The sequence below is a fragment of the Choloepus didactylus genome, chromosome 14, assembly GCF_015220235.1.
Source record: "Choloepus didactylus isolate mChoDid1 chromosome 14, mChoDid1.pri, whole genome shotgun sequence".
Classification (NCBI taxonomy): domain Eukaryota; kingdom Metazoa; phylum Chordata; class Mammalia; order Pilosa; family Megalonychidae; genus Choloepus; species Choloepus didactylus.
In genome coordinates this window covers 76,128,836-76,156,052 of record NC_051320.1, presented here as the reverse complement: position 1 = coordinate 76,156,052, position 27,217 = coordinate 76,128,836, and the positions used below count along the sequence as shown (strand labels likewise).

The 27,217-nt window shown below is 40.4% G+C and overlaps 1 protein-coding gene across 1 annotated transcript in view; it reads right to left on the bottom strand.

Moving 5' to 3' along the window:
- DEPTOR (DEP domain containing MTOR interacting protein) overlaps positions 1-27,217 on the bottom strand; it is a 160,955-nt gene that overhangs the window by 28,625 nt on the left and 105,113 nt on the right. Inside the window, exons 5-8 of the mRNA XM_037802794.1 lie at positions 15,407-15,592; positions 13,329-13,463; positions 8,955-9,025; positions 6,983-7,087 (exon numbers count right to left, since the gene is read on the bottom strand). Coding sequence (XP_037658722.1) covers positions 6,983-7,087; positions 8,955-9,025; positions 13,329-13,463; positions 15,407-15,592 — 497 coding nt within the window. The remainder of the gene's footprint in view (positions 1-6,982; positions 7,088-8,954; positions 9,026-13,328; positions 13,464-15,406; positions 15,593-27,217) is intronic.

The following is a 27,217-nucleotide window of genomic DNA, read 5'->3' as shown; positions in this document are numbered from 1 at the left end:
TGAAGGAAAGGGTGCAGAGAGGCTAAATAATTTGCCAAAGTAACACAGGCATAAGGAGTGGAACCAGAATTCTGTCTGACTCTAAAAATCTAAACTAATTTCTGGTGACAGAAATCGTAATAGTAGTTGCCTCTGGTGGAGAAGATTGGCTGGAAAGAGACATAAGAGAACTTTGTGGTGTAATGGAAATGTTCTGTCTTTTTATTGGTAGCTACACAGGTATATACATTTGACAAAATATCAAACTGTACACCTAAAATCTTTAGTGCATGAAAATGAAGGCTCAATTTAAAATACAATTTTGAAAAGCTCTTGAGCTTCCTTCCTCTAACTCATGCATTCTCAATGGGCATGATTTAGCCTCCAAGGAAGCAAAAATTGCTTCTTGGGGTACAAAAAATCTTACTCTTTTTAGGTGCAAAACACAGAAATACATACAGTACATAAACAGATACACAGTCTATCATGGTATTAAAATTTCATGGGAAGGCGTGATTAGGAAAAAATGGCCTAAAAAATCTCCATAGGGAGGTGGTAATGAAAAACAGGTTGAGAAACACAGCCCTAATTCATTGATCCATCCCCTTCTCAAATTCTCCTCACACTGCAGTCTAGTCGTCACTTTTATTGTTCTCTTCCAATGTATCAGCTCCCTTCTGGGATCCTTCTACATGGAATAACCACACACATACATGCATACAAGTACCCTTACCTCAGTTTGTCCTTATACATTCAATACTGGGATTAATTGGTTAGTCTCTTTCCCTCTCTAGACAGTAAATCTCATGAAAGTCTAATACAATGTCAGGCCCCCTCCTGCTGTCAGGATCCCCCACAGGCAAAGTGGCCAAAGTGCCATCTCTCCCCTCCTATTCATGCTAGTTGCAGAGCAAAGGATCACAGACCCTACCACTTTCGGCTGAGTGAGAAACCACAACTCTGCAAGAGTGGGACATGGCCCAGCACACAAAAGAAGTCCTTTTCCCTCACACATGAACTTTCTGAACTAAAATGGAAAGGAACTACTTTTAAAACATCATGAGATACATTTTTAAAAATCTAGGTTGATGATCACTACACAATTTGCAACTTTGGTGCCCAAGCTATTTTGGCTAAAATTAATTAGGAACTTCAGATGATTTGCCCAACTTGCTTTCTTGCTTAACGAGGAAAATTCCATGAAATACATAGGTTTGAAGAAGAAAGATTTTAAAAAAAAGCAGGATTTTGAATTTTTTCTTCTGTATCAAAAATAGGGATTTTTGAGAGGGGAAAAACATAATGTAACGACCACCAATTCCTTATTCTGACTCATATAGTACTGTTTCTATACAAAAATGTACAGAAACCAACAAAGAAAGAGGTTCAGCAAGGCCACATCCATCAATTCATCACAGCAGGAAACAAGAAAAGGAGCCAGGAATCTTGAAATACCTCTGAGAACTGGCACAGGGTCTCATGAAAACTTGAATGCTCTTTTCTCATGACATTTAATTATTCCCATAAGAAAAAATAAACTTTTCAGAAAAGAGCAAGGGTATCCTTTTGTTCCTTATTTGTAAGGTTTGTTCAAATTCCATCCGAGTCTGAAGGCTGAATGGTTTGTTCTGAAAAGTGTTTGATTAAATTAACAAAAGTAAATATTTTGCATATCTTCACTTAGAAGACCCTGTAATGTCTAGTCCTGACCTACATGAAAGGCCAGTGCCAAGAATAAAAATAATTTATTTGATCTTCTTCAAGCCAATCTAGGTGATGGCTTGAACAATGCATTTTGAATAGAATACAAATTTTTACTGCAGGAGACATGAAAGGCAATGTGTGCTTGAACACTTTACCAGGGGCTGAAAATTTGCAGGGACTATATCATCTCATATTGTGCTCTGATTCATAGGTTTGTATCTTTTAAATAACACAATAGGAAGCATACTGACTTCAGAGCAGAAAGATCAGGTGTGAATCTAGCATGGAAAGTGATTCACAGGATCCCAGGATCCTCATTTGTAAACCAGGAGAATACTTCCCACCCATCTTTGAGAGTTAGTAGAACAATAAAGAGATGACACATATGAAATGTGTGGAACACAACACAGATGTGCAATAAGTGCATTCCCCTATCTTTTCTCTAGAAGCATTGATTCACTGGGTCATCCAACAAATTTGCTTTGAGCTCCTACCAAGTGCCAGGAATTGAGGTAGGTGCTGAGAATACAGAGTTAAGAAGGCAAACAAGGTCTTTACATTTATGGAGCTACTGGAGACAGATAATAAATGTATAAATAAATAGTATCAGGTATTGATAAATACTATGAAGAAAATAAGAGTAATATGATAAACTATAACTGGAGGAAGATGGGGGAATATGGTAGGGTATTTAAGAAAAGCTTCTCTGAAAAAGTGACATTTAATCTGAGACTTGAGTGACAACAATGGAACTAGCCATCCAGCCTTAGGCAGGGACAAATTTGGTATTTGGGAGAAGCAGATAGGACAGTGGAGCTGTAAGCAAAACAGGATAGGAGCTAAGGGGATGATGAGCAGGGCTCAGATTATGGACTCTGCAGACCATCCAAGACGTGTGGAGTTGATTCTCATTGTAATGGAGGCTGTTAGAGGATTTTAAGTGTGAGAGTCACTTAATTAGATTTACTTGAGGGAGTAACTGGAGAGGGGCAGTCACAGGCACAATTGTAATCATATGTGATGTGATAAAACGAGGATGTCATTAAATGTTGTGAAGTGAAGCCAGTTTAATAATATTCATCAGATTCTATGGCCTGAGAATAGCACTGGGGAAGGAACTGGCTTCTTTTTCAAAGTAGCAGAAAAGGAGTCAGAAATAGAATCGTTCTTCCTGGAATCGTTTCTTCCTCCAGGATATTCGTATTTAGACACTCCCATTGAACGGCTCATGTACAAAAAGGCTTAGCATGGTACAGAGTCAGGCCTGCAGAAGGCAGTCAAGAAATGATGGTTCCTTCTCTTCTTTCCTCCTTTCCCCTTTCCATTGAAATGATCCAGCAGCTATTGGTATCGGGTTCCTAAAGGATGCATGAAAAGTTTGCAGTAGGAAAAATCAGGAAACAAACTTCTGGGTGAAAATGCATTGTATGTGTTGACTAAAGTTGTGATGATTCCCATATTTCTTGTTCCATCCTAGAGTTCTAGTACTAATGGAAGGTCCTCTGTAAGCCAGAGGTTTGTAAATTTTATTTTCTTAAGTAAAAGATCTTTAAGATAAGGAAACTACAAAGTCACAGATTCTGGCTTTAGTGAGAATTTTAATGACACTATATCTGTTGTCTTCTAGGCAGAAGAGAAGAACAGTAGAAAAGTCTAGTTTCCAATTACTAGAAAAGGCGTAGTTAGCATTTCTCTTTTTTATGGGGTCCTTGATTCAGAAAAAAGCTAAAAATAAGGTATTGCAGTTTGGGAGACTCCATTGTCCAGTGACAACATCTGCTCACTTTGACAAACTTTTATCTGTTTGTGCAAACAAGCATGCTATTACTGCATGAAGATGAGAAGGTAAGTGGAAGGTAGGAGGAGAAAAAAACTGGAGTTAAAATTTTCAAACAAGCTTGAGATAGTATAAAAATCTAATATTTCACCAAAATAAACTGAAACCCAATTCTATTTATAACAGAAGTCAGTTTGGAACCACCTGCTCTACACAGTTATATATCCTCCCTTATGCATCTCAGTACAGTCCCATCCTGCACCCCAGTTGCCTGATCCGGTTCCCACAGCCTAAACCAGCTCTATAGAAGCCCCAGGGCATTGAGGCTAGGCGGCTTAGGCACAAAGGTCACAGATTTATCTACTCCAGTCCAGAAAAGAACTGGGATAGACCTTATCACTCTCCCAAAGGACACATTTTCTCTGGAGTTCCTCAGAGTTCTCTAGAGAAGTAAACTTTAATGCAGGCACGAGGGTCTTCCCCAGTCATGGATAAAGGGTTCCATCTTAAACCAGACAAACAAGCTCTCCTTTGAGTTTGGAAAGATCTCGAAATCTTAATAGGGAGAAAATGGCACCCAATCTCTTCAAGTTTGGGGTCTGTCTCTTTAAAACCTTCTGATATTCATAAAAAAGTAAAATGAGAGAGAGAGAAAGAGAGAGAGAGAGAGAGAGAGAGAAATGGTAAGCATAAGAACAGTTACAAGACGATCTCCATATTTGGCAAGTAAAGCACTGAAAGTGGGTAGCCAGAGTGAAAGTCTAAAAGGTCCACTGGATAGAACAATCACGAAGTCCCGGGGTGAGCCCCTGAGTTCAGTGCAGGCAGTGACACTGGAGACAAGGCAGAGCGCTTTACACCATCCTAGTTCAGCTCTTGCAGCCAGACATGCAACAAGGAGGCGTTCTGGCCAGCATTTTGTGCAGACCCAGCAGACCAATCAGTGTGCAGGAAATGTCAGCAGATCCATCCCCAGGGCTCGCTCCTGGAGGGTGCCCGTGTCAGCACAGCGCACACACCCAGCCCTGCAGTTTCCCAGCCAAGGGCAGCCAGAGATGCCACAGGTCGGTGAAACAAGCCTCCAGGATTGGATTACACAAACGGCTTCTTAAGTAAGTGAAATTACTTATAACAAGTACATGTGTTAACATAGGAAATAATTTATTCATTGTTTTGGATGAGAAAACAATTTACTAAGTAATTTCAAATGAATATAATACAGCTAAACTACCTGGAAAGGCATGGAATTCACTGTCATTTTCATTTAACTAACAAACAGTACTATAATATATTCATTCATATATAGATTCATTCATATATATATATATATTCATTCAATCCAACACAAAGTTTGATTAAAAGCATCTTCTTATAATAAGGACTCCATCTTACCATCTTAATAAGGATTCCATTTAAGTGGCTACATTAAATAAGATGCTGTGTTAAATAATTTAAACAGGATTTTTTTACACTGCAGGATTTATCAGAACTTTTAATATGCTAACGTGCTTTGTGAATTTCTGAGAGGGGGAATAAAGTGTGCAGCAGTTTCAAATGCTCTGGTCACAGGACTGGAGGATGGGACATTTTCCTGGACTAGAGAGTCATGTAATACAATTTTGGAAATGCTGCTGCAGTGAATTCTATGTTGCTCTATAACATATGAAAACCATTGTATGCATCCTGGGAAACTAAGAATATGAAGCATAAGAAGTATTAGTTTATTAAATTGGAAAAAATATCAGGGAATCCGTCTATCAGGGTATATATGTTAAAGAGTTAATTAATCAATTGACAATGCCTCAGGCAGATTTATGCATGGCAAATCAATAAAGATGGACTACAATTAATTAAACTTACTGTAGATTTAGCTACGCAAAATGATGCTGTTAGTTGCAGTATAAATCCATTGTTTTCCCTAAAGGAAACACACTTTAAGTCAAAGCATGAGAGACAAGTCAAAGTGAGAGATGGTACATTCTAAACTAAGGTACTCTGCCCAACATGATTTATACTAGGTAGTTCACCGTGGAGACAAAATATAAAATCCTTCCTGCAGCCAAGAGTTCCATCAGGAAATGAAAAACCCAGCCTTGGCATGAATATTAATGCTCGCTCTTTATGATCCTGGCCAACTCCCCTGCTCTGGGTTTCTTTGGTGCTGTGCCTACTGCAGTACAAGGTAGGAAAGGCCTCCACCCAGACCACCTTAGCCAACAAGGCTTCCAGAGCTTCTCCAGGGCACAGGACCTGGCCAGCCTGGACCTTCCCACGTGAATGAGCAGTCTAAAGCAGGCCCAAATCAGACCCTGCCAGAGTCTGCCCCTAATCACACCAGTGTTGATTGCCCAGACTGGCAGTAATCTGCGCTCCTTTCTGCTTGAGGCGTTCCTGTTTGCTCATCTTTCTTTCTCAGTATGTAAACCACCTCCAGAGGGTGGGTGATGAACTCAGAGTGGTGGAGATCCAAACCATGCCTAATGCTGTACTGGTTTACTGCTCTGGGAAAATATTTGATGGGAGAGATTGTTACAGGACTTGTTCAAAGTCAAACAGCTAGTAACTAGCAGACCCAAAGTGTCAATCCAGATCTCCTTCTTCCATATCTCACAACTTTTTTTTTCTTTTACTCATTATTTGCTGTTTCTTATGGTCTAGTATACTCCATAAATCCCAAGGAAATGTACTTTGCATGGAACAGAAGCAGCAGTTATTATACAAGATTTAAGCACAAAACAAACAAACAGAACCCTCCTCCAAAATAATGTGGTTTTTTTAACTTTTTATTTTGAAATAACTTTGAACTTACAGGAAAGTTGCAAAAATAATATGAAAACAATACATAGAACTCCAATATACTCCCTCACTCAGATGCCCAGATTTACCAACTTTTAGCATTTTGCAACATTTATTATTTGTCTGTCTGTCTATCTATCTAACTAGCCACCATCTCTAAACATTCAAGAGTAGGTTGCATACATCGTGCTCCTCTAACACTTATCACTTTCAGATGCATTTCCTGAGAACAAGGACACTCACTAAGTCACCATCTTAAGTACAATTATCAAGCTCAAGAAATTTAACATTGATATAAAGTACAGAGCCCATATTCCAATTTCTTCAGTTGTCCCAATGACTCAATATTGGTAAAGGGGAAAATTGTGAAAAATCAAGAGAGGCTTGGAGACCAAAGAGGCACAGCCAGAAAGGTAGGAAAACGCCCTCCTGGTGGCTACATCGTGTGCTCTTGGCTTCATTTCAATACCATTCATAAAAGGAAAAGGAAACTTGATAAAAATGGGATCATGAGACTTAGGGAGAGAAAGTACAAATGGCACCAAACAATGAAGTAAGGCTGGAGGTATTCAGACACTGCTCTGTTCGAAGAGAGAGAAGACCTGGGGGAGGTTAAGGAGTTTGGCAGGAGAGAATTTTAGAAAGAAGGTTGAAACGGAAAAGAGCACAGAATAATCGTGTTCATTTCAGCCTGATGCATCCAGGACTGAAAAGACCCATTGGTACCTTCATCCCAGCGGCGGCTGCGGGGCCGCTGGGGTCCACGGCCTGGATGTGGCACGGCTTACTTCCTCGCACCACAAAGCCCCAGCCAACTGCATCACCAACAATCTAGAGAGGAAAGCCACAAGGAGAAATCAGCAAACAGTGCCTGGCAGTTTGCCTGTCCTTTTCAGAGCGAGAAAACCAGCCAAGGATTAAGAACGTGCCATGTCATATCTTTCCACCATTTCATCTCTACCTCATCAGGGGAATTGACCACTTTGCTTCTATCACAAACACAGGTTGATACAGGTCTGTGTACCTCTGCAGCAAATGTCAAGAAATGTACGCCTGCCTGGCAGAAAGAAGTTCCTTCCTTGACGGCACTACTCAATAAATAGCTGGTGGATTGCCTTTTCCTTAGACTGCTATACAATTTAATAATCGGACTCAATTGGAAGGTTTAGAAGATCTTAAAAATATGGTTGAGATTTCTTTCCAGATTCAATTTCTATTCCAAGTTGATTCTTTGCCTCTGGATCCAAATGGTACCTTCTTGATGATCTTGTACATCATCGAGGTCTAAAGCAACAATTTAAATTACTAACGGTGGGAAAATAAGACTCTGGCTCTCTTGAAACACAATTTTTCTCCTCAAAGAAAATATTTTAAAAGCACATGAAGTTCACAATTTACAAATAGACTCTTATCCAAAAGTTGTCTGGAATTGGAGCGTGCATTTTCCTACAGAATCACCATTAGATTTAGCAGTTTTGTTCCCTGGACAGCTCCCAGAGGTGCTTTAACCCACACTCCAACTGAAACACAGGTGAAACCCATTCAAAATCAATTACTAGCAATGCTGGCCCTGAAAAACCAAAAGTAAATACTTGAAAAATACAATCAACTGTCTCTTGAATGCTGGTGACTGAGGACAAGTGGGGAAGCAGATGGAAATTTTTGTGGAAATTCTCAAGAGGACTTTTAGCCACTTCACTGACTTTAGGGTTTGTTGTTATTGGTTTATGATACCTAATATCACTTCCAAGTGTACAGTTTTCCTTTTTCCCTTATACAGAAATATTTCCTGTGTCTTTCTCCTATAGACCAACTATGATTACAGTGGTTTTGACCTTCAAGTCCAAGAAAGCGAATGTGGCAGTGAGGAGGGGCATGGGAAACGCGTACCCAAGGACAGATCCTGAAGGCTTTCTTTGATTCCTCAAAGCCAGTAACATGAAATGGCCCTCCACAAATGCTTGTGGTGTGAATGGGTGTGGAAACATATTTTTTCCTGAGGTAAAGGGACAAAAGTTAGGACTGATGGGAAGAGAAATGTTTGAAAGAGAATTTGGACGTCGGTGTTAGGAAACTGAGAAAACGAGCTCAGGAGGAGGGTGAGCAGGTGAGTACTATCAATAAGAGCAGGACTTGGATTCTGTTTAAAGAAAAATGATGTGGCCCCTGGCAGGTGGCAGGAAAGCTGGCAGGTCGCCAAGGGTTGCTCACAGGGGAGCAACACTTGTTTGTAACCCAAGGCATGCCTGCATCCCCAAAGCACAATTCTTTGTGTTAGGACAATTTATCCTGTTTTCTTTTTCCACCTTAAGACTCCCCTACTACTGTAAATTATTTTTAGAATTAACTTTAATTCAGAAGGAGTCATAACATTTGCATTAAAATTTGTAATTACATTAGCATAACAGAAATCTTTTTTTCATCAAAAGGAAACTGAAATGCTGTATTAATAATAAATCATGTGAAGTCCTAATCTTTAATGAATGTAATTCAGATTTTAGTGCCTAAGGGTCAAGAAAGCCCAACATTACAATTATAGTAAGAAAGAAAGAAAAGAAAAGAGTTTTCAAGTCAGTCCATAAGCTACACATTGGCCTGGCTCAGAAAAATAGAAGCAGCAAGCAGCAGGGGGCAGGTGAGAGGCAGGGAATAAGGTCGGAGGGGAATGGGTGAGCAGAACAAAATATTAAGAGCTTACCGTGAATGTCTTCCTTGCATACGGAGCCCCAGGAGTTAGGAGTTCCTCAGAAGTGACAGGTCTCTTTAACACTGAGAGAGAGACACAATGTCAAGGAATTAAAGCTTCCAATTCATTCATTCATTCATTCATTCACTCATTCATTCATTCATTCAGCAAATACTTACTGAATGCCTTATATGTGACCATCCATGAACAAAACTGGCAAAGATCCCTGCCTCACAGAACTTATACTCTAGGTAAGTAGAGATGGATAATAAGAGCAAACATAAATAACCAACTTAGGGAGCTATGGGAAAAAGTAGAAATGGAGCTGGGTAAAGGGAAGCAAGTGTGCCAGTGGTAGGGGTAAAAGGTGGGTTGAAATTTCTCTATAAAGAAAAAGGCCATGTTTTCTAATTCTCATATTTCTTTCTTTTAAGCCCTGATACGCATTTGTACATGTCAAAGTTAGGAGAAATCCTGACCCTCACGGTCTGACAGCCACATTTCAAGAGTTGACACCACAAAACTCTTCCCCCCACCTCCACATACTGCTGACATCCAACACATCCAGGCTTTACCTGTTTCCTTATTAATACCCAGGATTTCATGTTCATGCTGTCTTTTGCCCTGAATAATAACACTAGTAAAATCTTCTGAGTACTAAACATATACTAGGCATTATGCTAGGTGCTGTGAATATATTATCTCATTTTATCCTCACAAGAACCAATGAGTTAGGTTCTTATCACCATCCCTATTTCATAAGCCAGAAGAGAGAAGCTTAGAAAAGTTAAATAGTAGTATCCAAGGTTGCAGAGCCAATGGGTAGAAGAATCCAGATTCAAACCCAGACATCTGATGCCAGTGCCCACATTCTCACTCTGTGTGATCTTGTCTCTCATGTGCTAAGCTGCCCTGTAAGCAGAAGAAAGCGCCCAAAAGCATCAGGAGACAGGGGTATGTTGTCCTCCCATGATATCTGTTCTCAACAGCTCACTGCTATTGCCCACCAGATGGCAAAGACAGCTGGCAATTTCAGATTTTCTTGCTGCCTGAAAACCTACTAATAACAGACTTCACCAGCAACCCTGTGCTTACTAAGAACTGGAGCAGGGACTGCCACAGCTGTCCAGAGCAGCTAGTGGGTCAGGGGACAGGGACTATCCCAACCTAGTTACATAGATACCACGAACCTTATAGTCCCACAAAGAAATAGAAAGGACCAGGGCGAGGGGTCTAACCTGGCAAAACACCAGCCTCCAATTTTCCTCTCCTGGTGGTATTCAGAGGTCAAAGCCCTGTTATAGAACAAGCGAGCAGCAGAAAAAGAAGGGGCAGTGTAGGGGAGGCCTGGATTACCTATCAGGCAGCTGGGGCTGTGCCTGCAAGTTATATGTATGCCCTTCCTGGCTTAGTAAGTACCCGCTCTGTTAAAGGCAGTGAAGTGCTTCTTGTTGAGGGAACAGTGGCTGAGTTTATTACTTTTGCTTTCAGAAAGCTTTTAAAAGGGAAAATGAATTTATGTTCCCCAAACAAGGTCAAATATCAAGATGGGAACAGAACCTCTCAGCAGATGGGCGTGAGGTAAGAGAAAGAGTTTTGAGGATGAGACCTCATGGGACATTGTATGGGTTGGGGAGAAGGGCACAGTGGAAGCAGAGAGGAGAGGTATGAGGCCATTGCATTAACCCAAGTGAGAGATGACGACGGCTTGGATCAGGATGATAGCAGAGAAGGTGGCAAGATGTGGCTAAATTCTGGATATATTCTAAAGGAAGAACCACTGTGATTTGCTGATGGATGGATTTGGGTATGAGAGAAACAGAAGAGTCAAAGACGACTCCATGTTTTTTGACATGATCAACAAGAAGAATGGATTTGCCATTAATTAAGACGGAGAAGGCTAAAGAAGGGGAAGGTTGGAGAGAGAAAAAGACAAGGGATTTGGGTTTAGAAATGCTAGAAGTGCCCACTTACCTCTCAAGTAGAGATGTTAAGAACACTGTTGATACTGGTGTCTGGAGCTGAGAGATCCAAGCCAGAGACAGACCCTGGGGTTATTGGTGGTATTTAAAGCCTCAAGATTAGATGAGATCACTTAGATCATAAGAATAGATAGAGAGGAAAAGGATTAAGGATTTAACTGGTGGAGCACCACCAATTATATGCCAGAGAGGTTAAAAGGAATCAACAGAGGAGACCTAGAAGGTGCAATCAGAAGGTAAGAGGAGAATCAGAGGGGAGTGGTGTGGCAGGCAGAATTCTAAGATGACCCCAATGGGTCATGCCTTTGTATTATCCCTTCTCTGGTTGCAGACAGGGATTTGCTTCTAGTCAATAGAATATGGCAAAGGTTGTGGAGTAGTCACTCTCTTGAATATGGTACACTACATGGCAAAGATCAAGGGATTTTGCAGAAGTAATTAAAGCTCAAATCAGTTGACTTCAAGTTAGTTAAAAAGGAGATTGGTTGGGTCTTACCTAACCTAGTGAGCCCTTTAAAAGAAGACCTAGAGGTCAGAGACTCAAAGCAGCAGGGACCCTCCACTGCTGGCTTTGCAGAAGCAAGCTGCTATGAATTATACAGCTGCAGGGAAATGAACACTTGTAATGATTGGAAGATGCTTGGAAACAGCAAATCCCTCCCTAGTTGAGCCCCCAGAGAATGCAGCCTGGCCAACACATGGATTGCAGCCTGGGAAACCCTGAGCAGAGGACCCAGCTGCACCAGGCCTGGATTCCTTACCCACAGAAACTGTGGGATAATAAATATTTATTGTTGTAAGCTGTTAAATTTGTGGTAATTTGTTACACAGCAATAGAAGGTGTCTTGGAGGCCAAGTCAAAAAGAAAGGAGTGATCAATTGCTCATTGTTCAAGTAAAAGGGGGACTAAAAATCAATCACTGGATTTAGCTTTGTAGAACTCAATGGGAGCATTTACTTCAAGGAAACATTTCTTCCAAGGAATTTCAGCAGAAAGGGAATACAACAACAATGGTACCTGGAGAGGAAGACAGATGATAAGGGACGGGTAATTTAGGATGGAAATATAACTATGCTTGTAGGCTGATGAGAATGAGTCAACTAAAAGGAAAAACTGATGCAAGAGAAAGAGGATCAGTGAATATCTTATGCTCTTAGGCAAGGCAGGGATGGTGCATCCATAAAAAGGAGGAAAGGCATAGTATATGAGCCTGTATGTAGTAGGACTATAACTACGCTTGGGGGAGCTTGTGGAAGTACTCGTTAGATTACCTCTATTTTCTCAGTTAAATTGGAAGAAGATCTTCAGTTGAGAGAGGGGAAGGGAGAGGAAAATGGAGAGGAATGAAATCGTCACCTAGGATAATAGGAGAGTGAATGGACAGGGAAAAAGTAGTAGGGCTGCCAGGCAGAATAATGGCCCAGCTGAGGTTAGTGGTCATGGAAGTGAGACCAGTGGGCATGGCGGGTGTTTTTCTCTAGGCTGGTTCAAGTGTGTGGGTACAGAGAGTGTAGGAAAAGAGTTGGTTTCATCTAGGTTCTGGGTTTTGCTGAGTGAGTAAGATAAAGAAGGGCATGGGCAAGTGAAGTGAGGGTATTTTCAAGACTGCTTAATTATAATGACGAGCCATGCAATCTAACCCAGGGAAGGAGAGCAGTGAAGAAGAGAAGTGGGTAAGGCATGGTGAAAAAGTGTGCTGTGGATTCCTGCGGTGCTGAAGAACTCATGGGGTCAAGGAATGCAGTTTAATCAACATGCTGTGTGTAGATTTTTATTTTCTGGGGATATAAAGGTCATGGAAGTTCATGAGCGGATTCTGAAACTGTAAGGCACCAAAGGTCAAGTGCAGGGAGTATTTAGGTTGCCTAAATCCATGCTTCTCCCTTAGGGGTTCTGGATCCCAACAGCCCTATCTCCCCTGCTGTCATGGGCACTGTGATGTGTGCTACCCCCGACCCCATCCATGACTGAGGCACCCTTTCTCCCAGCTGCTGAAAGTGCTAATGGCAGACAACCCTTAGCTGTCTTTAGGTCATGCCCTCTTTCCAGGGGTAGCACACTTCCAATGACTGGTCAGTATGGGGGTAAAAAGGCCCGGTTCCCCTCACTTCAACTCAGGGCAACTCTGAAGAGCCAGCCCTACTTCAGAGCTCCCCATGAGGTCAGCAGCAGCCTTCACTGAGATTGCACAGCGCCCAGGTTCTCCCTCTGCACATTTCTACTTCCTTCCCTTCCATTCCATAGGAGTTTAACTCAAGAGAAAGTCCTAATACATTTCCTGCATGCTTGTTTCTATTTCAGAGTCTGCTTCCTAGGGAACTCACCCTACACATCTGCCCAAGTACCACCCATCCCCCACCGCGCTGTCATAGTCAGGAGCGAGGTGGCCTTTCATCCACTCACCAGACTTGGGGTTGCAGAGCACAGGGGGGCTGCTGCTGAGCGTGGGGCTGCTGCTGAAGTAGCCGCTGCTGCCGCAGCTGCTCATGCTGCTTCTCCTCCCCGCAGACGCAATCTTGATCTCCTTGCTGGGGCTGACTGTGAGGGACAGGAAAGCAGACAAGGTCACACAGCCTGCTGGCCGGTTTCCCTAAAGCACAGATGCTTTTGGCTGCAAGGTATGTTGTAGCAAGTCACACTTGACAAGTGAAAGCACCCTAGCCTTGGAGTCAGAAGAGCAAGGATTTGCATGGCAGCTCTGCCTCTTGCTAATAGCACAACCTGGAACCATTCCTTCCATTCTCTGAGCCTCAGTTTCCCCATCTGAAAGGTGGGAACAATGGCATCTCACAAGATGGTGAGGGGAGTGGCTTACAGAAGTATGCAGAAGTACTCAGGTACAGAATATATTATTTTAAGGACTAACAAGCCCATGCTGAGCAGTCTCTGCTAGGATGTAAATTAAGCACTGGCTATATGCACTTAATGAAATAGTAGTGATAACAAATGCCTCCTGATTTAATATGCAACCATTAATCACCCAGAGCCTTGGAAGAGGGAGCTTAAATACAGGGTATATATTCAGGCTTTGAAGGTGCATGTGAGCGGCATCCTCAATTATCTATGTGGTTCTCTCTGCCATGGAGTGGGCTGGCTTTCAATAGGGAGGAAGAAAGAAAGGTATGTGATCAAATGAACGACGCACTCCAAGCAAGCAAAAAATCCTGGTTATTAATGATTACCATTACTATATCCTTCTCATCACTTTCTCAGGTCTACTGGACCCAGTTAAAACAGGGAAAGCTTTTAGTGAGGAAGTGAATAGTTACGGCATTTGCAATCTTAATGAGATATACAACTGGTGTGTCCTCTGAGGCCTGACCAAGTTGACTGCAGAGCAGAGACTTAGGCTCCTGACCCTCACCACAGCCTTCATCAGTGGGCCAGAGGGTTTGTTTTTACTTTCCCAGATCAGCTCTTGCTTCATTTTCTCCTACAGCCTGGTTGTGTCTTGGGAATCTGGGATTTGGGGGGTTGGGAAGGAGACAGCATAACAAAAGCAATAGCAGTAGGACAGACTTGGTTTGAGACCCAGCTCTGACTACCATTATCTAGCTATGTAACCTTGGGTAAGTCATGCCACTGTTCCGTGCCTCAGTTTCTTTACCCATAAAATGGGGATAATAAAAGTCCTGCTTCTTAGAGTTGTAGTGAGAATTAAAGAGAAAATTCACACAGCCAAGCTTGGCACAGTGCTTGGGGCACAGACAGTTCTCAATACATAGAGTTGTAAATGTATTGTCACCCCCTATTCATAACCAAGACACTACTTTCCCTTTTCCCTGGGTCTCAGGTTAAGCCCAGAACTTCCAAACTTTAGGCCAAGCAGTTTCTTGAGGCAATGCCAAGTTTTCAAGAGTTGAAAGTGTCCCTTTAAGCACCTCAGCCTCTTAAACAGAATGACACTTGCTTCAAGTTAACCAGCTCTGGATGAGTGGGCTTATCTTTGCGAACATCAATCGCCATCATTTCCACCAGTGCTAACTGTAAAAATAAGACTGACCTTACATGCAACATCAGACCGCTGTGTTTTATGAACTCTCATGTTTGCTTTTCATAGCTTTTCTTTGTTCTATATCACCTCTTGAGGTTGGTTGATAATCAGTTATCTTTTAGCTGTTGTCAGTGTAGTGTGTATGGTCACAGAAGTCCTTTATTCATGAGACATATATATATTCAAGTCTTCAAAGTTTTGATTTAGAACAGTGGATATTTAATGATATGGAAGAATTATTTGTAAATGAAAAGCAAATAAGCTCTGAGTGGGAGCTTGAAAGATTCTCCTATGATTCAAGCATATCATTTTGAAAAACAGATTTCACGGCATCTAAGTTTGCTACCCAGGGATAATTTGATTTTTTTTGGTCTACTTCTTGTTTATGAATAATGAAAATTCGCTGGAGAACAGAATGTCAGAAAGGTGAGTCATTACTACATCATGTTTCAAAAGACAAATGTGGCAAACAATAGAACTGACCTACCTGACATAAAATTGGCTGATTTCCGATTGTCATGGCTCTGCTTCCTCAAGCAGAAAGGACTATCATGGGTTTCCTGGGAAGAGGGAGACTTTTCATTGAGCAGCTCCATCAGTCTCCGCCTCCGACGGAAGTTCATTCTGAACTGGTAGAGAAGATTGCTGTCCACAAACGGGTGCTTGTTGGACACTGGAGAGAAGAAACAGCAGATGAGGACTATTGGGCATCCTGGCCATTGAGCAATGCAGCCAGAAGACTCCATCCAACAGGGACAAAAGTCTCAAGAATTTAGTTCTGTAGATGTCCTATGAGCTTGTAGTCCACACGTGGTCCCAAATTCTTAACACGTGTCATGTACTTTTAAAATGAGCTAGCCAATTTCTCTGGGAAACTCTCCCAGGTTTCACCCCCACTCTGAGCTACACTCTTCTACTAGTGTTCTCTTAGCCCCCTGGTTTACCTCCATCAACCCTGGGTCACACTGCACTGTATACCCCTTTGCTTCTCTGTCTTTCCCACTCAACTCTACGACACCCTTTGGGGGCAGTGATCGTGTCTTTAGCTGTGCATCCCCCAGTATGATGTTTCTCTCATAGCAGGACTTCAGTTAATTTTTTTAACTTTTTATTTTGAGATAATTATAGACTCACAGGAAGTTGCAAAAATACTACAGAGAGATCCTGTGTACTCTTTACCTAGCTTCTCCCAACAGTCATATACTACTTAAATAATGATAGTACAATATTCAACCAGAAACTGACACTGGTACAATCTATAGACATTATTCATGTTCTTCCAGTTTTCATATGCACTCATTTGTGTGTGTATTTGTATATAGCTCAATACAATTAGATTTGTGTAACTACTGCCACAATCAAGACACAGAACTGTTCCATCACAACACAGGAATTCCCTTGTTCTATCCCTTTATTGTCGCCTGCCACCCAGTTCCTAACTCCTGTCAACCACTAATCTGTTTTCCAGCTCTGTAATTTTTTCATTTTGAGAATGTTATATACTAGAGTCATACAGTATGTAAGCATTTGAGATTGCTGAAGAATGAATGAATGAATGAATGGCTATCCAATGAAAAAAGATGGTTAGTTCCTATATATGCCAGTTTGGATGCATTATGTCCCCCAAAACGCCATTATCTTTGATGCAGTCTTGTGGGGGCAGATGTTGATTAGATTGGAAACTTTGGATTAGGCTGTTTCCATAGAGATATGACCCACCCAACTGTGGGTAGCACCTTTGATTGGATTATTTCCATGGAGGTGGGTGTGGCCCCACCCATTCAGCATGGGTCTTGGTTAGTTCACCAGAGCCCTATAAAAGCTCACAAACAGAAGGATCTCAGACATGCTGCAGCTTAGAGAAACATTTTGAAGATCGCCATTGAAAGCTGATGCTGACATTCTGGAGAACACCATTTTGAAATGCAACCTGGGAGCAAGCAGATGCCAGCCACGTGCCTTCTGAGCTAACAGAGATTTTCCGGATGCCAGTGGCCTTTCCCCAGTGAAGGTACCCTATTGTTGATGTCTTACCTTGGCCTTAAGAGTGCAACTTTGTAACCAAATAAACCCCCTTTATAAAAGCCAATCCATTTCTGATATTTTGCAAAAGGACAGCATTAGCAAACCAGAACACTATGGAAAATCTATACTTACATAGATTGTTGTAATCATGCCAGACTGTCAATTCAAAATCAATAATAACAACAGATAACCCCATACACCATCTTCTGTGAATCCAGCCCTATTCTAAATGCTTTATATGTACTAATTCTTTTAATGATAACAACAGTCCAAGATATAGGTATTGTTACTTTGTTCTCCATTTTTTGATGAGGAAACTAAAGCCACAGATATTAGTCAGTCACCCAAAGAAGATACAGTAAATGGCAGAGGTGAAAATTGAACTACAGTATCTGGCTTCAGAGTCCAGGCCCTAAACTACTCTCTCTGTGCTTGTTGAGGTTTTCATGGAGAGTTTATACAATGCCACATAAAACTGCTAATGTATGGCTATTAGACTGAATTTCCACTTTTTGTCACTTTCTGGGTGACAGAAATATTGTATATCTTCTTTTGATAGTGGATACATGAATGTATACAATTATCAAAATGCACTGAACTAAACGCGTAAGCTCTGTATATTTTATTATAGGTTAACTATGTCAATTACTAAAAAAGGAACAAAAAAGGAGACCTTGAAGACACCATGTTGATTGAAATAAGCCAGACACAAAAGGGCAAATATTGTATGATCTCACTTATGTGAAATAATTAGAGTATACAAATTCATAGAGTCAGAAACTAGAATTACAGCTTACCAGGGGCCAGGGTGGGGGTGGGAATGGGGAGTTAACGCTTAACTGGCATAAAGTTTCTGTTTGGGTTGATGGAAAAGTTTTGTTAATGGATGGTGTTGATGGTTGCACAGCATTATGAATGTAATTAACACCATTGAATTGTATACTAGAAAGTAGTTAAAATGGGAAATTTTATGTTGTGTACATGTTACCAAAATAAAAACATGTTACCAAAAAAAAAACATGTAGAACTCTAGAACACAAAGAGTGAGGCTCATGTAAACTATGGACCATAGTTAATAATATAATTATAAAAATATTGGTTCATCAATTGTAATAAATATATCACACTAACGCAAAATGTTAAAAATAAGGAAAACTGGAGTGGGTTTGGAGTGGGAAGAGAACTGTACTTTCTGCATGATTTTTCTATAAACCTACAACTGCTCTAAGAAATCAATTAATTTTTAAAAAGGAAACAAACAAAGAACAACAAAATCCTCTAAATGGACTGAGAGACTAGGAACAACAGAGTATTAATTAAAACTGTAAACTAAGTAGAAAAGGGCAGTGTCACACATTGCCAAGATATGAAGCGACATCAAAGCTAATGCCAAAAGAAAGATCTGAATATTAAACATTGGGCATATGGTCTGTCTCAAAAAGGAGTAATCATATGCATTGTTGGGTTTTCATCCAGTATTTCTCTCTGTTTTTTTTTTTCAGCTAATTTGTTATTTCTGCTTTTTTCTTGCTGCCTGAAAATTAAAGGCAGTCAGAACTCCTGCAGTTTTCAAGAAAACAAAGAGGATTTTTTTTTTTTTTTGCTTTGGATTCAGCAAGACTGGCCGAAACATTATTTTAGAGATATGCATTTTAACAGCTTTGTTAAGATATAATTCACATACCATAAGATCTACACATTTAAAGTATAGAGTTCAATGATTTTTAGTATATATTTAGTATATATTTTAGTATATTCAGAGTTGTACACCATTATCACAAACAATTTTCGATACCCAAAATAAACCCTGCACTTCTTAGCCATCATCCCCCCAACCCTCTCATTCCCCCTAGCTCTAGGCAAATACTTATCTACTTTCTGTCTCCATAGATTTGCCAATTCTGGACATGTCATAGAAATAGAATCATACAATATGCAGTCCTCTGTGAGTGACTTTTTTCACTTAGCATAATTTTTCAAGGTTTGTCCAAATTATAGCATGTATCAGTACTTTATTTCTTATTATTGCCAAATAATATCTCCTTGTATGGACAAAACACATTTTATTTATCGATTCATGTGTTGATTGACTTTTGGGTCCACTTTCTACTTTATGACTATTACGAATAGTGTTCCTAAAAATATCCACGTACAAGCTTTTAGGTGCACATGTTTTGTTTCTCTGGGGTAGACACCTAGGAGTGGAACTACTGGATCAAACAAACTCTATGTTTGCTTGAGGAACTGCTGGACTATTTTCCAAAGAGGCTGCATTTTACATTCCCACCAGCAATGTATGAGGATCATCATGTTATTTACTTGGAGCTTAAACATGAAAGATGGAATGGAGAGTGGGATGGAGAAAGAATTTACTACCACCTTTAAATCAGTGTCATTTGTAAAAATAAATTATTTTCTAACTGAAAAAAGTTATGTATTTTTGTTGTAAAAAGTTGAAAAACACAGAAAAGTTTCTATGCCTTAAAAAATGGAATTATCTATCTATTGATCTACCTATCTGTCTGTGTTGAATGAAAGACAGTTGGCAAATGCTAAATTTGATAGAAAGGAACATTCTCCACCTTTTTCCTCAGTATTTAAATGTCAACTCACTTAATCGTTAATACTATGAATATCCGTATACCAGTCATGCAAAAAATAATAATAATAATAATTACTACTCTAGGAGCCAGGAATACAAAGAGAAATTATGTAAAAAATTCCTGCCCTAAATAAGCAAATAGTCTAGTATAGGAAATAAAAGGTGCTCACTTATAACTATAGTACAAGATCAAAATTTCAAGTGTCTTAATGAAATGACACATAAAGCGCTATGGAAATACAGAGGAGAGATTATTTTCAGCCTGTGAGTGAAACAAGATTCATTAAAAGTTGGCAATAACTGAAAAATAGATGTACATAAATAAAAGGCTTATTTGGGAACATACAGAGTAAAAACCCAAGTTAGCAGTCAAATCCAAAGGACTAAAATGTAAAAGTTCAACATAACCAAGAATGTTAAAGGGATCCCTCCAGGTACAAAGAATGACTGAGCACCTCTCTATTACTGATGAAGAAAGTGAATCAATACCCCAGTTGAAAGAATGACTGAGCACCTCTCTATTACTGATGAAGAAAGTGAATCAATACCCCAGTTGGTTACTGGCAGAGGCACTGCTGGCGTTCAAACCCAGCACTCTTTCCATCACCCTAAGACCCACTTCCAGCAGTCAAATGTTGAGCTTTATCTTGATTTCAGTGATGGGTGGGCTGTCCACTAAGTTCACCAGTGTTTAATAAAAGCCTGCGTGTCCACTGTTTGCCATTCTAGTCCACTCTGTTAAAGTTTAGTCACAATAAAGATAATGACAGGTAGCTCACTTTATCAAACACTTGCTATATGCCAATGCACAATTTAGTTCTCACAATTACCCTGTAAGGTAGATATTGACATTATCTTCATTTTTCAGATGAGGAATTGAGTCATAAATTAGTTAAGTAATTGTCCAAGGTCGCACAGTTATGACTTTCGAGCCCAAAGCAACAGGGGCTGCACATTTACCGAGAAGCAATGTTGTACATATCATAAGCCACAAGAAACTGGCAAAGACTCCAAGGTAATCATAAAATATCACCTTCTCCGACATCCACTCCCAGGTCCATTGCAGAGTTAATCTTCACTTTTTTCTGTCATCCACATTCCTGGTGATGTGTACTCTTTTCATGATATATCATAGAGAAATGTTTTGGCAGGGAGCACATATATTTCTTGCACTATTTTAATGCTGCTTGAGAACCCAGAGTGTGTCTTAATCATTCTGGCATCCTCAAATCCTAGACTAGTATGTGTTTGGCTCAGAGTAGGTGCTTTGTAAATGGCTGGAACTGAATCAGCCATGGTGGGTAGGTAGGTAGAAGGAAAAGCAGGATGCCTAGAGCAGGGTTCATTTTGAACTCATTAGTTTTCAGTCTATGCAACAGTTCTCAAACCAGTCTCTGGGCCCATAGTAGGCTGTGAAGAGTTCACTGGTCCATTGGGAAAATGGAACATTAAGGACAATGCATTTAGTTTTTCTCAAATCTAAATATATTTCATTAAGGGACTTTCCTTTATCCTGAAATATGTCATTTTTTTTGTTCATCCATCCATTTATTAACTAACAACTATTTCATAGGTTGACCATGTGTCAGGTACTCTTCTTGTCCATGTTTTATAAAAGGATGGTAAAAATAGAAGGAAGTTTGTTGTTTGTAATGTTTATTCTTGGAAAAGTTTTGGGGGACTGTGAAATTCAAAATTCTGGAAACTACTAGGAAAATAATCTAATACAACCCATTCAGAACCATATTAACCCCTCTATCAGTAATTCCAACTAGTTTAAGAGCCCCCTTTGGTATTTCATAAACAGCATAACATCCCTTCTAGGTCAAATGCAATGTAGGGTTGTGACTGAGTTTATCCATCATTCATATTTGTTAATGAATAACTCTTCTGGTTACATGAATTTCAGAGTTTCAGAAAAGTGGGTCCCTAAGACTGCCAGTATTTAATCTAATGATTCATACGGGTGTTCCACAGTCTTTAAATATTGATAAACTATTCACTTTGGCCAAATGAATGATGGTGGCCACAAAGACAAATGCACTGAATTCAGTTAGGGTTCTGCAAGTTCTTGGTAGATAATCTGTTCTTAGATTCAGGAGATGCACGCCTAATGCAATCTGGACAAAGAGGTAAGCCAATTACACTTTGATATGATATCTACAACAGTGACTTTCTTGTGGATAGTCAAATTTATATGGAAATTTACCGCATCAGTATGTTCCATATACTATAATAAAATTTTAGATAGGTTATTTACTTCTGGAAACCCTTTCTAAGTTTATGGTGATTAAATGAAAATCCTTTAGTTGACTTTAGTAATAGTAAATCTTAAATTATAATCTCCAAACAGTCTCTGTATGCATTTATTAACATGCCCTGTTTCCTCTTTGTGCAGTGAATCACACAAAAACATTGACTCTGGTATAAATAAACTCAGAAAAGCATTCTGACTCCAAACAAAATGCCATTACAGATAAAAGCACATTAAAAGTATTTTAATTGAAGCGAGACTTGGACTCCCAATTTAGTCATTTGCCTCACCAGGCTTTAATTACAGAACAGAGTTGAATTTACACCCTTTCTCCATCCTCCATTTCCCACCTCTACTAGCTACAGCTCTAGCTAAAAGTTTAAACATACCACTTAAGATAAGATACAAGGGTTAAATTTAGAATACCCTTTCTCATCACATTCTTTCCTCAACAGGGCAGATGACCTTAAAAGTGACCAAATCATAGGCAGAAAATAAAAATATATATGCAGGACTCCCCTGAGGAGCTGGGGGGAAATGCGGAAGTGTTGGACTTCCTCACCTGGATTGTTGCTGATGTTCTCACACACACTGAGGACTGCTGGTTTGATATGCTGAGCCCTCTATCTTGGGCCTGCCCTTATGAAGCTCGTTATTGCAAAGGAGAGGCTAAACCTGCTTATAATTGTGCCTGAGTCTCCCGCTGAGTACATCTTTGTTGCTCAGATGTGGCCCTCTCTCTCTCTAGCTAAGCCAATTTGGCAGATGAACTCACTGCCCTCCCCCCTACGTGAGACCTGAGTCTCAGGGGTGTAAATCTCCCTGGCAATGTAGGATATGACTCCTGGGGATGAATCTGGACCCAGCATTGTGGGATTGAGAACATCTAGACCAAAATGGGGATGCAAAATGAAATGAAATAAAGTTTCACTGGCTGAGAGATTTCAAATGGAGTTGAAAGGTCACTCTGGTGGACATTCTTATGTACCATATAAACCTTTTTAGGTTTTAGTGTATTGGAATAGCTAGAAGTAAATACCTGAAACTACCAAACTCCAACCCAGTAGCCTTGACTCTTGAATACAATTGTATAACTATGTAGCTTACAAGGGGTGACAGTGTGATTGTGAAAACCTTGCGGATCACACTCCCTTTATCCAGTGTATGGATGGATGAGTAGAAAAATGGGGATAAGAACTAAATGAAAAATAGGGTGGGGGTGAGAACCTAAGATGGCAGCTAGGTAAGACAGGGCAAAATAACACCTCCGTGAAAAATACTAGATAAAAACCAGAAGGTGACCCAGAATACCGGTTTCAGCGATGCACCAGCTGGACGAGGTCTGCTAGAACCACAGGGGCCGTACACTTGGTGAAAACGGGAGTCTGCATTCTGAAATGAGTGAGTAAGCCAGCTGAAATACCCGCGGCCACGCTGCAGTGTGGGGAAGCCAGGGGTTGGCATTTGGAGATGGACTGGTTCTTTTAAAAAAAAAAAAAAAAAAAAAAAGGGAAAAAAACAGGAGCAGCTGCATTTGCGATGGTGAAAACCGCACAGTGGAAGCACAGCAGAAGCAGTCTGAGCCAGCCTCTCGGTGTCTGGTGTGGAGGATAGCCCGCTGCAGATTCCCTCAAGGCCAGGGGAGTGGAGGGGAGAGCCGGAAGGAGAAAGAAACCCCGTTGCTTGCAGCTGCTCCCCGGCGGGCTGGAGACACTCCTGCCCGGGGCTGTGCCCACAGCCCAGAGCAGCGCCAGTTGTCCCTGAGCTGGGAAGGAGGAACAGTGCGAGGAGAGGGGAGGGGTGGAGATGCCCGATTCAGCCATCTTTGCATCAGGCTGAGAGTGCCCCTGCATGGCCCAGTGGCCCGGGGCTTCCCTTGAGGGATGGCGTGCACTTGTGACGTAGCACAGCCTTCCCTCAGCAGAGGTCCTGGAAGATCACAGCTGAGAAGGGGGGCCAGCTCGGAAAACATAGGGACGCTACATCAATGCCAGTGGTTTGTGGGTCAGCGTCAGAGATAATCGGGGGCAGAACTGAAATGAAGGCTTAGACTCTTGCAACAGCCTTGAATCTCCAGGAACACCTGGGATGTTTGACTATTAAAGCTGCCCTGCCTCCCTAGCCACCGGGACACACGCCCCACATTCAGGGCAGACGGCTCCAACAACACACCCAAACTGAGTTCACCAACTGAAATCCACAAGAATCATTTCCCCACACACCACAAGAACAAAGTTGAGAACTGACCTGAGGGGTATAGCCGACTCACAGACGCCATCTGCTGGTTAGTTAGAGAAAGTGTAAGCCACCAACTTTTATTTCTGAAAAATTAGATTGGTATATTTTTTTTCCAACTTGAAATAAACTTATCAAGAAAAGCAAATGGCAAGAGGCCAAAAAACAACAGAAAATCTTAATGCATATGATAAAACCAGATGATATGGAGAATGTAATCCCAAAGACCCAAACCAAAATATCAGAAGAGACACAGTACTTGGCACAATTAATCAAAGAACGACAATCGAGGAATGAAAACATGGCAAAGGATATAAAGGACATGAAGAAGACTATGGAACAGGATATAAGGGACAAAAAGAAGACCCTAGAAGAGCATAAAGAAGACATTACAAGAGTAAATAAAAAAATAGAAGATCTTATGGAAATAAAAGAAACTGTTGGCCAAATTAAAAAAACTCTGGATACTCATAATACAAGATTAGAGGAAGTTGAACAATGACTCAGTGTCCTAGAAGTCCACAGAACAGAAAATGAAAGAACAAAAGAAAGAATGGAGAAAAAAATTGAAAAAATCGAAATGGATCTCAGGGATATGATAGATAAAATAAAACATCCAAACTTAAGACTCATTGTCCCAGAAGGGGAAGAGAAGGGTAAAGGTCTAGAAAGAGTATTCAAAGAAATTGTTGGGGAAAACTTCCCAAACCTTCTACACAATATAAATACACAAAGCATAAATGTCCAGCAAACTCCAATAGAATAAATCCAAATAAACCCACTCCGAGACATATTCTGATCAGACTCTCAAATACTGAAGAGAAGGAGCAAGTTCTGAAAGCAGCAAGAGAAAAGCATTTCACCACATACAAAGGAAACAACATAAGACTAAGTTGTGACTACTCAGCGGCCACCATGGAGGCGAGAAGGCAGTGGCATGACATATTTAAAATTCTGAGGGAGAAAAATTTCCAACCAAGAATACTTTATCCAGCAAAACTCTCCTTCAAATTTGAGGGAGAGCTTAAATTTTTCACAGACAAAGAAATGCTGAGAGATTTTGCTAATAAAAGACCTGCCCTACTTCAGATACTAAACGGGGCCCTACCAACAGAGAAACAAAGAAAGGAGAAAGAGATACAGAGAATTTTAACAGACATATATAGAACCTTACATCCCAAATTACCAAGACACTCATTTTTCTCTAGTGATCATGGATCTTTCTGCAGAATGGACTAATATGCTGGGACATAAAACAAGCCTCAATAAATTAAAAAAAAATTGGATATACTCAAAGCACATTCTCTGACCACAATGGAATACAAATAGAAGTCAATAATTTGTGAATTGTAACTCCACTGTTTACTTCCTACATGATATAAAATACACAAACTCTAATGACAAATCAGTGGTTTTGAACTCAATGTAAAATATGTAAGTTTTGACAAGACCTATATAAGGGTGGGGGAATGGAGGAGTATAGGAGCATGGTTTATGTATCCTACTGAAGTTAAGTTGGTATCAAAGAAAAACAAGATTGTTATGGATTTAAAAGTCTAATTTTAAGCCCCACAGTAAACACAAAGAAATTATCAGAGAATATGACCATAGAGATGAAAAGTAGAGTATGGGTTAAGAGAAATGGGGGAAGGGGCAATGGGGAGTTAAGAAATGAGTGTAGGGTTGCTGTTTGAGGTGAAGGGAAATTTCTATTAATGGATGATGGGAAGGTGATAGCATTACAACATTCTAAATGTGATTAATCCCACTAATGGAATGCTAGGGAGGGGGTGGAATGGGAAGATTTAGGCTGTATATATGTTTCCACAACTGAAAAAAAAAAACAGGCAGTCTAAATAGATGACAATTGAATGCCAAGGATGACCCTGGATGGAATCTGAGGACGGAGGACAGGAGGCTCAAAGGGACACAGTTGAGACAATAGGGGGAAAAAAAAAGGAAATATAGAATTGTATGCTTTGTATCACTGTTGAATCTCTAGTACTTCTTAGCTGCATTTAATGGGATTGCATAAAAGAATGTTCTTGTTCATGGGAGTTGTATATGTGAATTATAGTGTTTGTTCAAGGATGGGTGCAGCTAGCTCTCATATGTTCAGAAGACAGAGCACAGAAGACAGAGCAATAGATGATGGATAATAGAAAGGAAGGGAGGGAGGGAGGGAGGGAGGGAAAGAAATACCCGTGTGACAGCATGTTAAAGTTGGTGGATTGGGTATCAGGGGAGGGGGGTCAGGGTATGCTGGAGTTCTGTGTATGAGGCTTGTATTGTTTTTGCAACTGTCCCTATAACTTTGAATTTATTTCAAAATAAAATAAAATTAAAAAAAAATAGGGTAGGATGGGGGGATGATTTGGATGTTCATTTTTACTTTTATATATGATGGTAACATGAACATTTGATTGTACACCATGGATGATTGTATGGTATGTGAATATATATCAATAAAACTGAATTTAATTTTAAAAAAGTGACAAAATCAGGGGAAATAAGGACTGGTTGAAACAGTAGATTGTCTGCATTAAGCATAGTGCCAGTTTGGATATATTATGTCCCTCAAAAAGCCATATTCTTTAATGTAATCTTGTGGGGGCAGACAATTAGTCTGTTGATTAAGGTGGAAACATTTGATTAAATTATTTTCATGGAGGGTGTGGACCCCGCCCATTCAGGGTGGGTCTTAATTAAATCACTGGAGTCTTAATAGGAGAGCTCACAGACGGAAGGAGCTAAGAGCAGCTGAGAGAGACTTTTGGAGAGATGCTTGGGAACTGAGATGCTTGCTGATGCTTGGAGACACTTGGAGGTACAGACAGAAGGACATCTGGAGTTGCTAAGCTAACAAAAACCCTGAGACATTTTGGAGAATGCCATTTTGAAATGCAACCTGGAAGCAAAGGAACAGCAGACGATAGCCACATGCCTTCCCAGCTGACAGATGCCATCGGCCGTTCTTCAGTGACGGTATCCTCTTGTTGATGCCTTAGTTTGGATACTTTTATGGCCTGAGGACTGTAAATTTGTAACCAAATAAACCCCCTTTATAAAAGCCAAACCATTTCTGGCATTTTGCATAACGACAGCTCTAGCAAACTGGAACAAGCATAATGCCTAGCAGATTGTAAGAACTCAATAAATCGCACCTGCTATTAATTTATGAC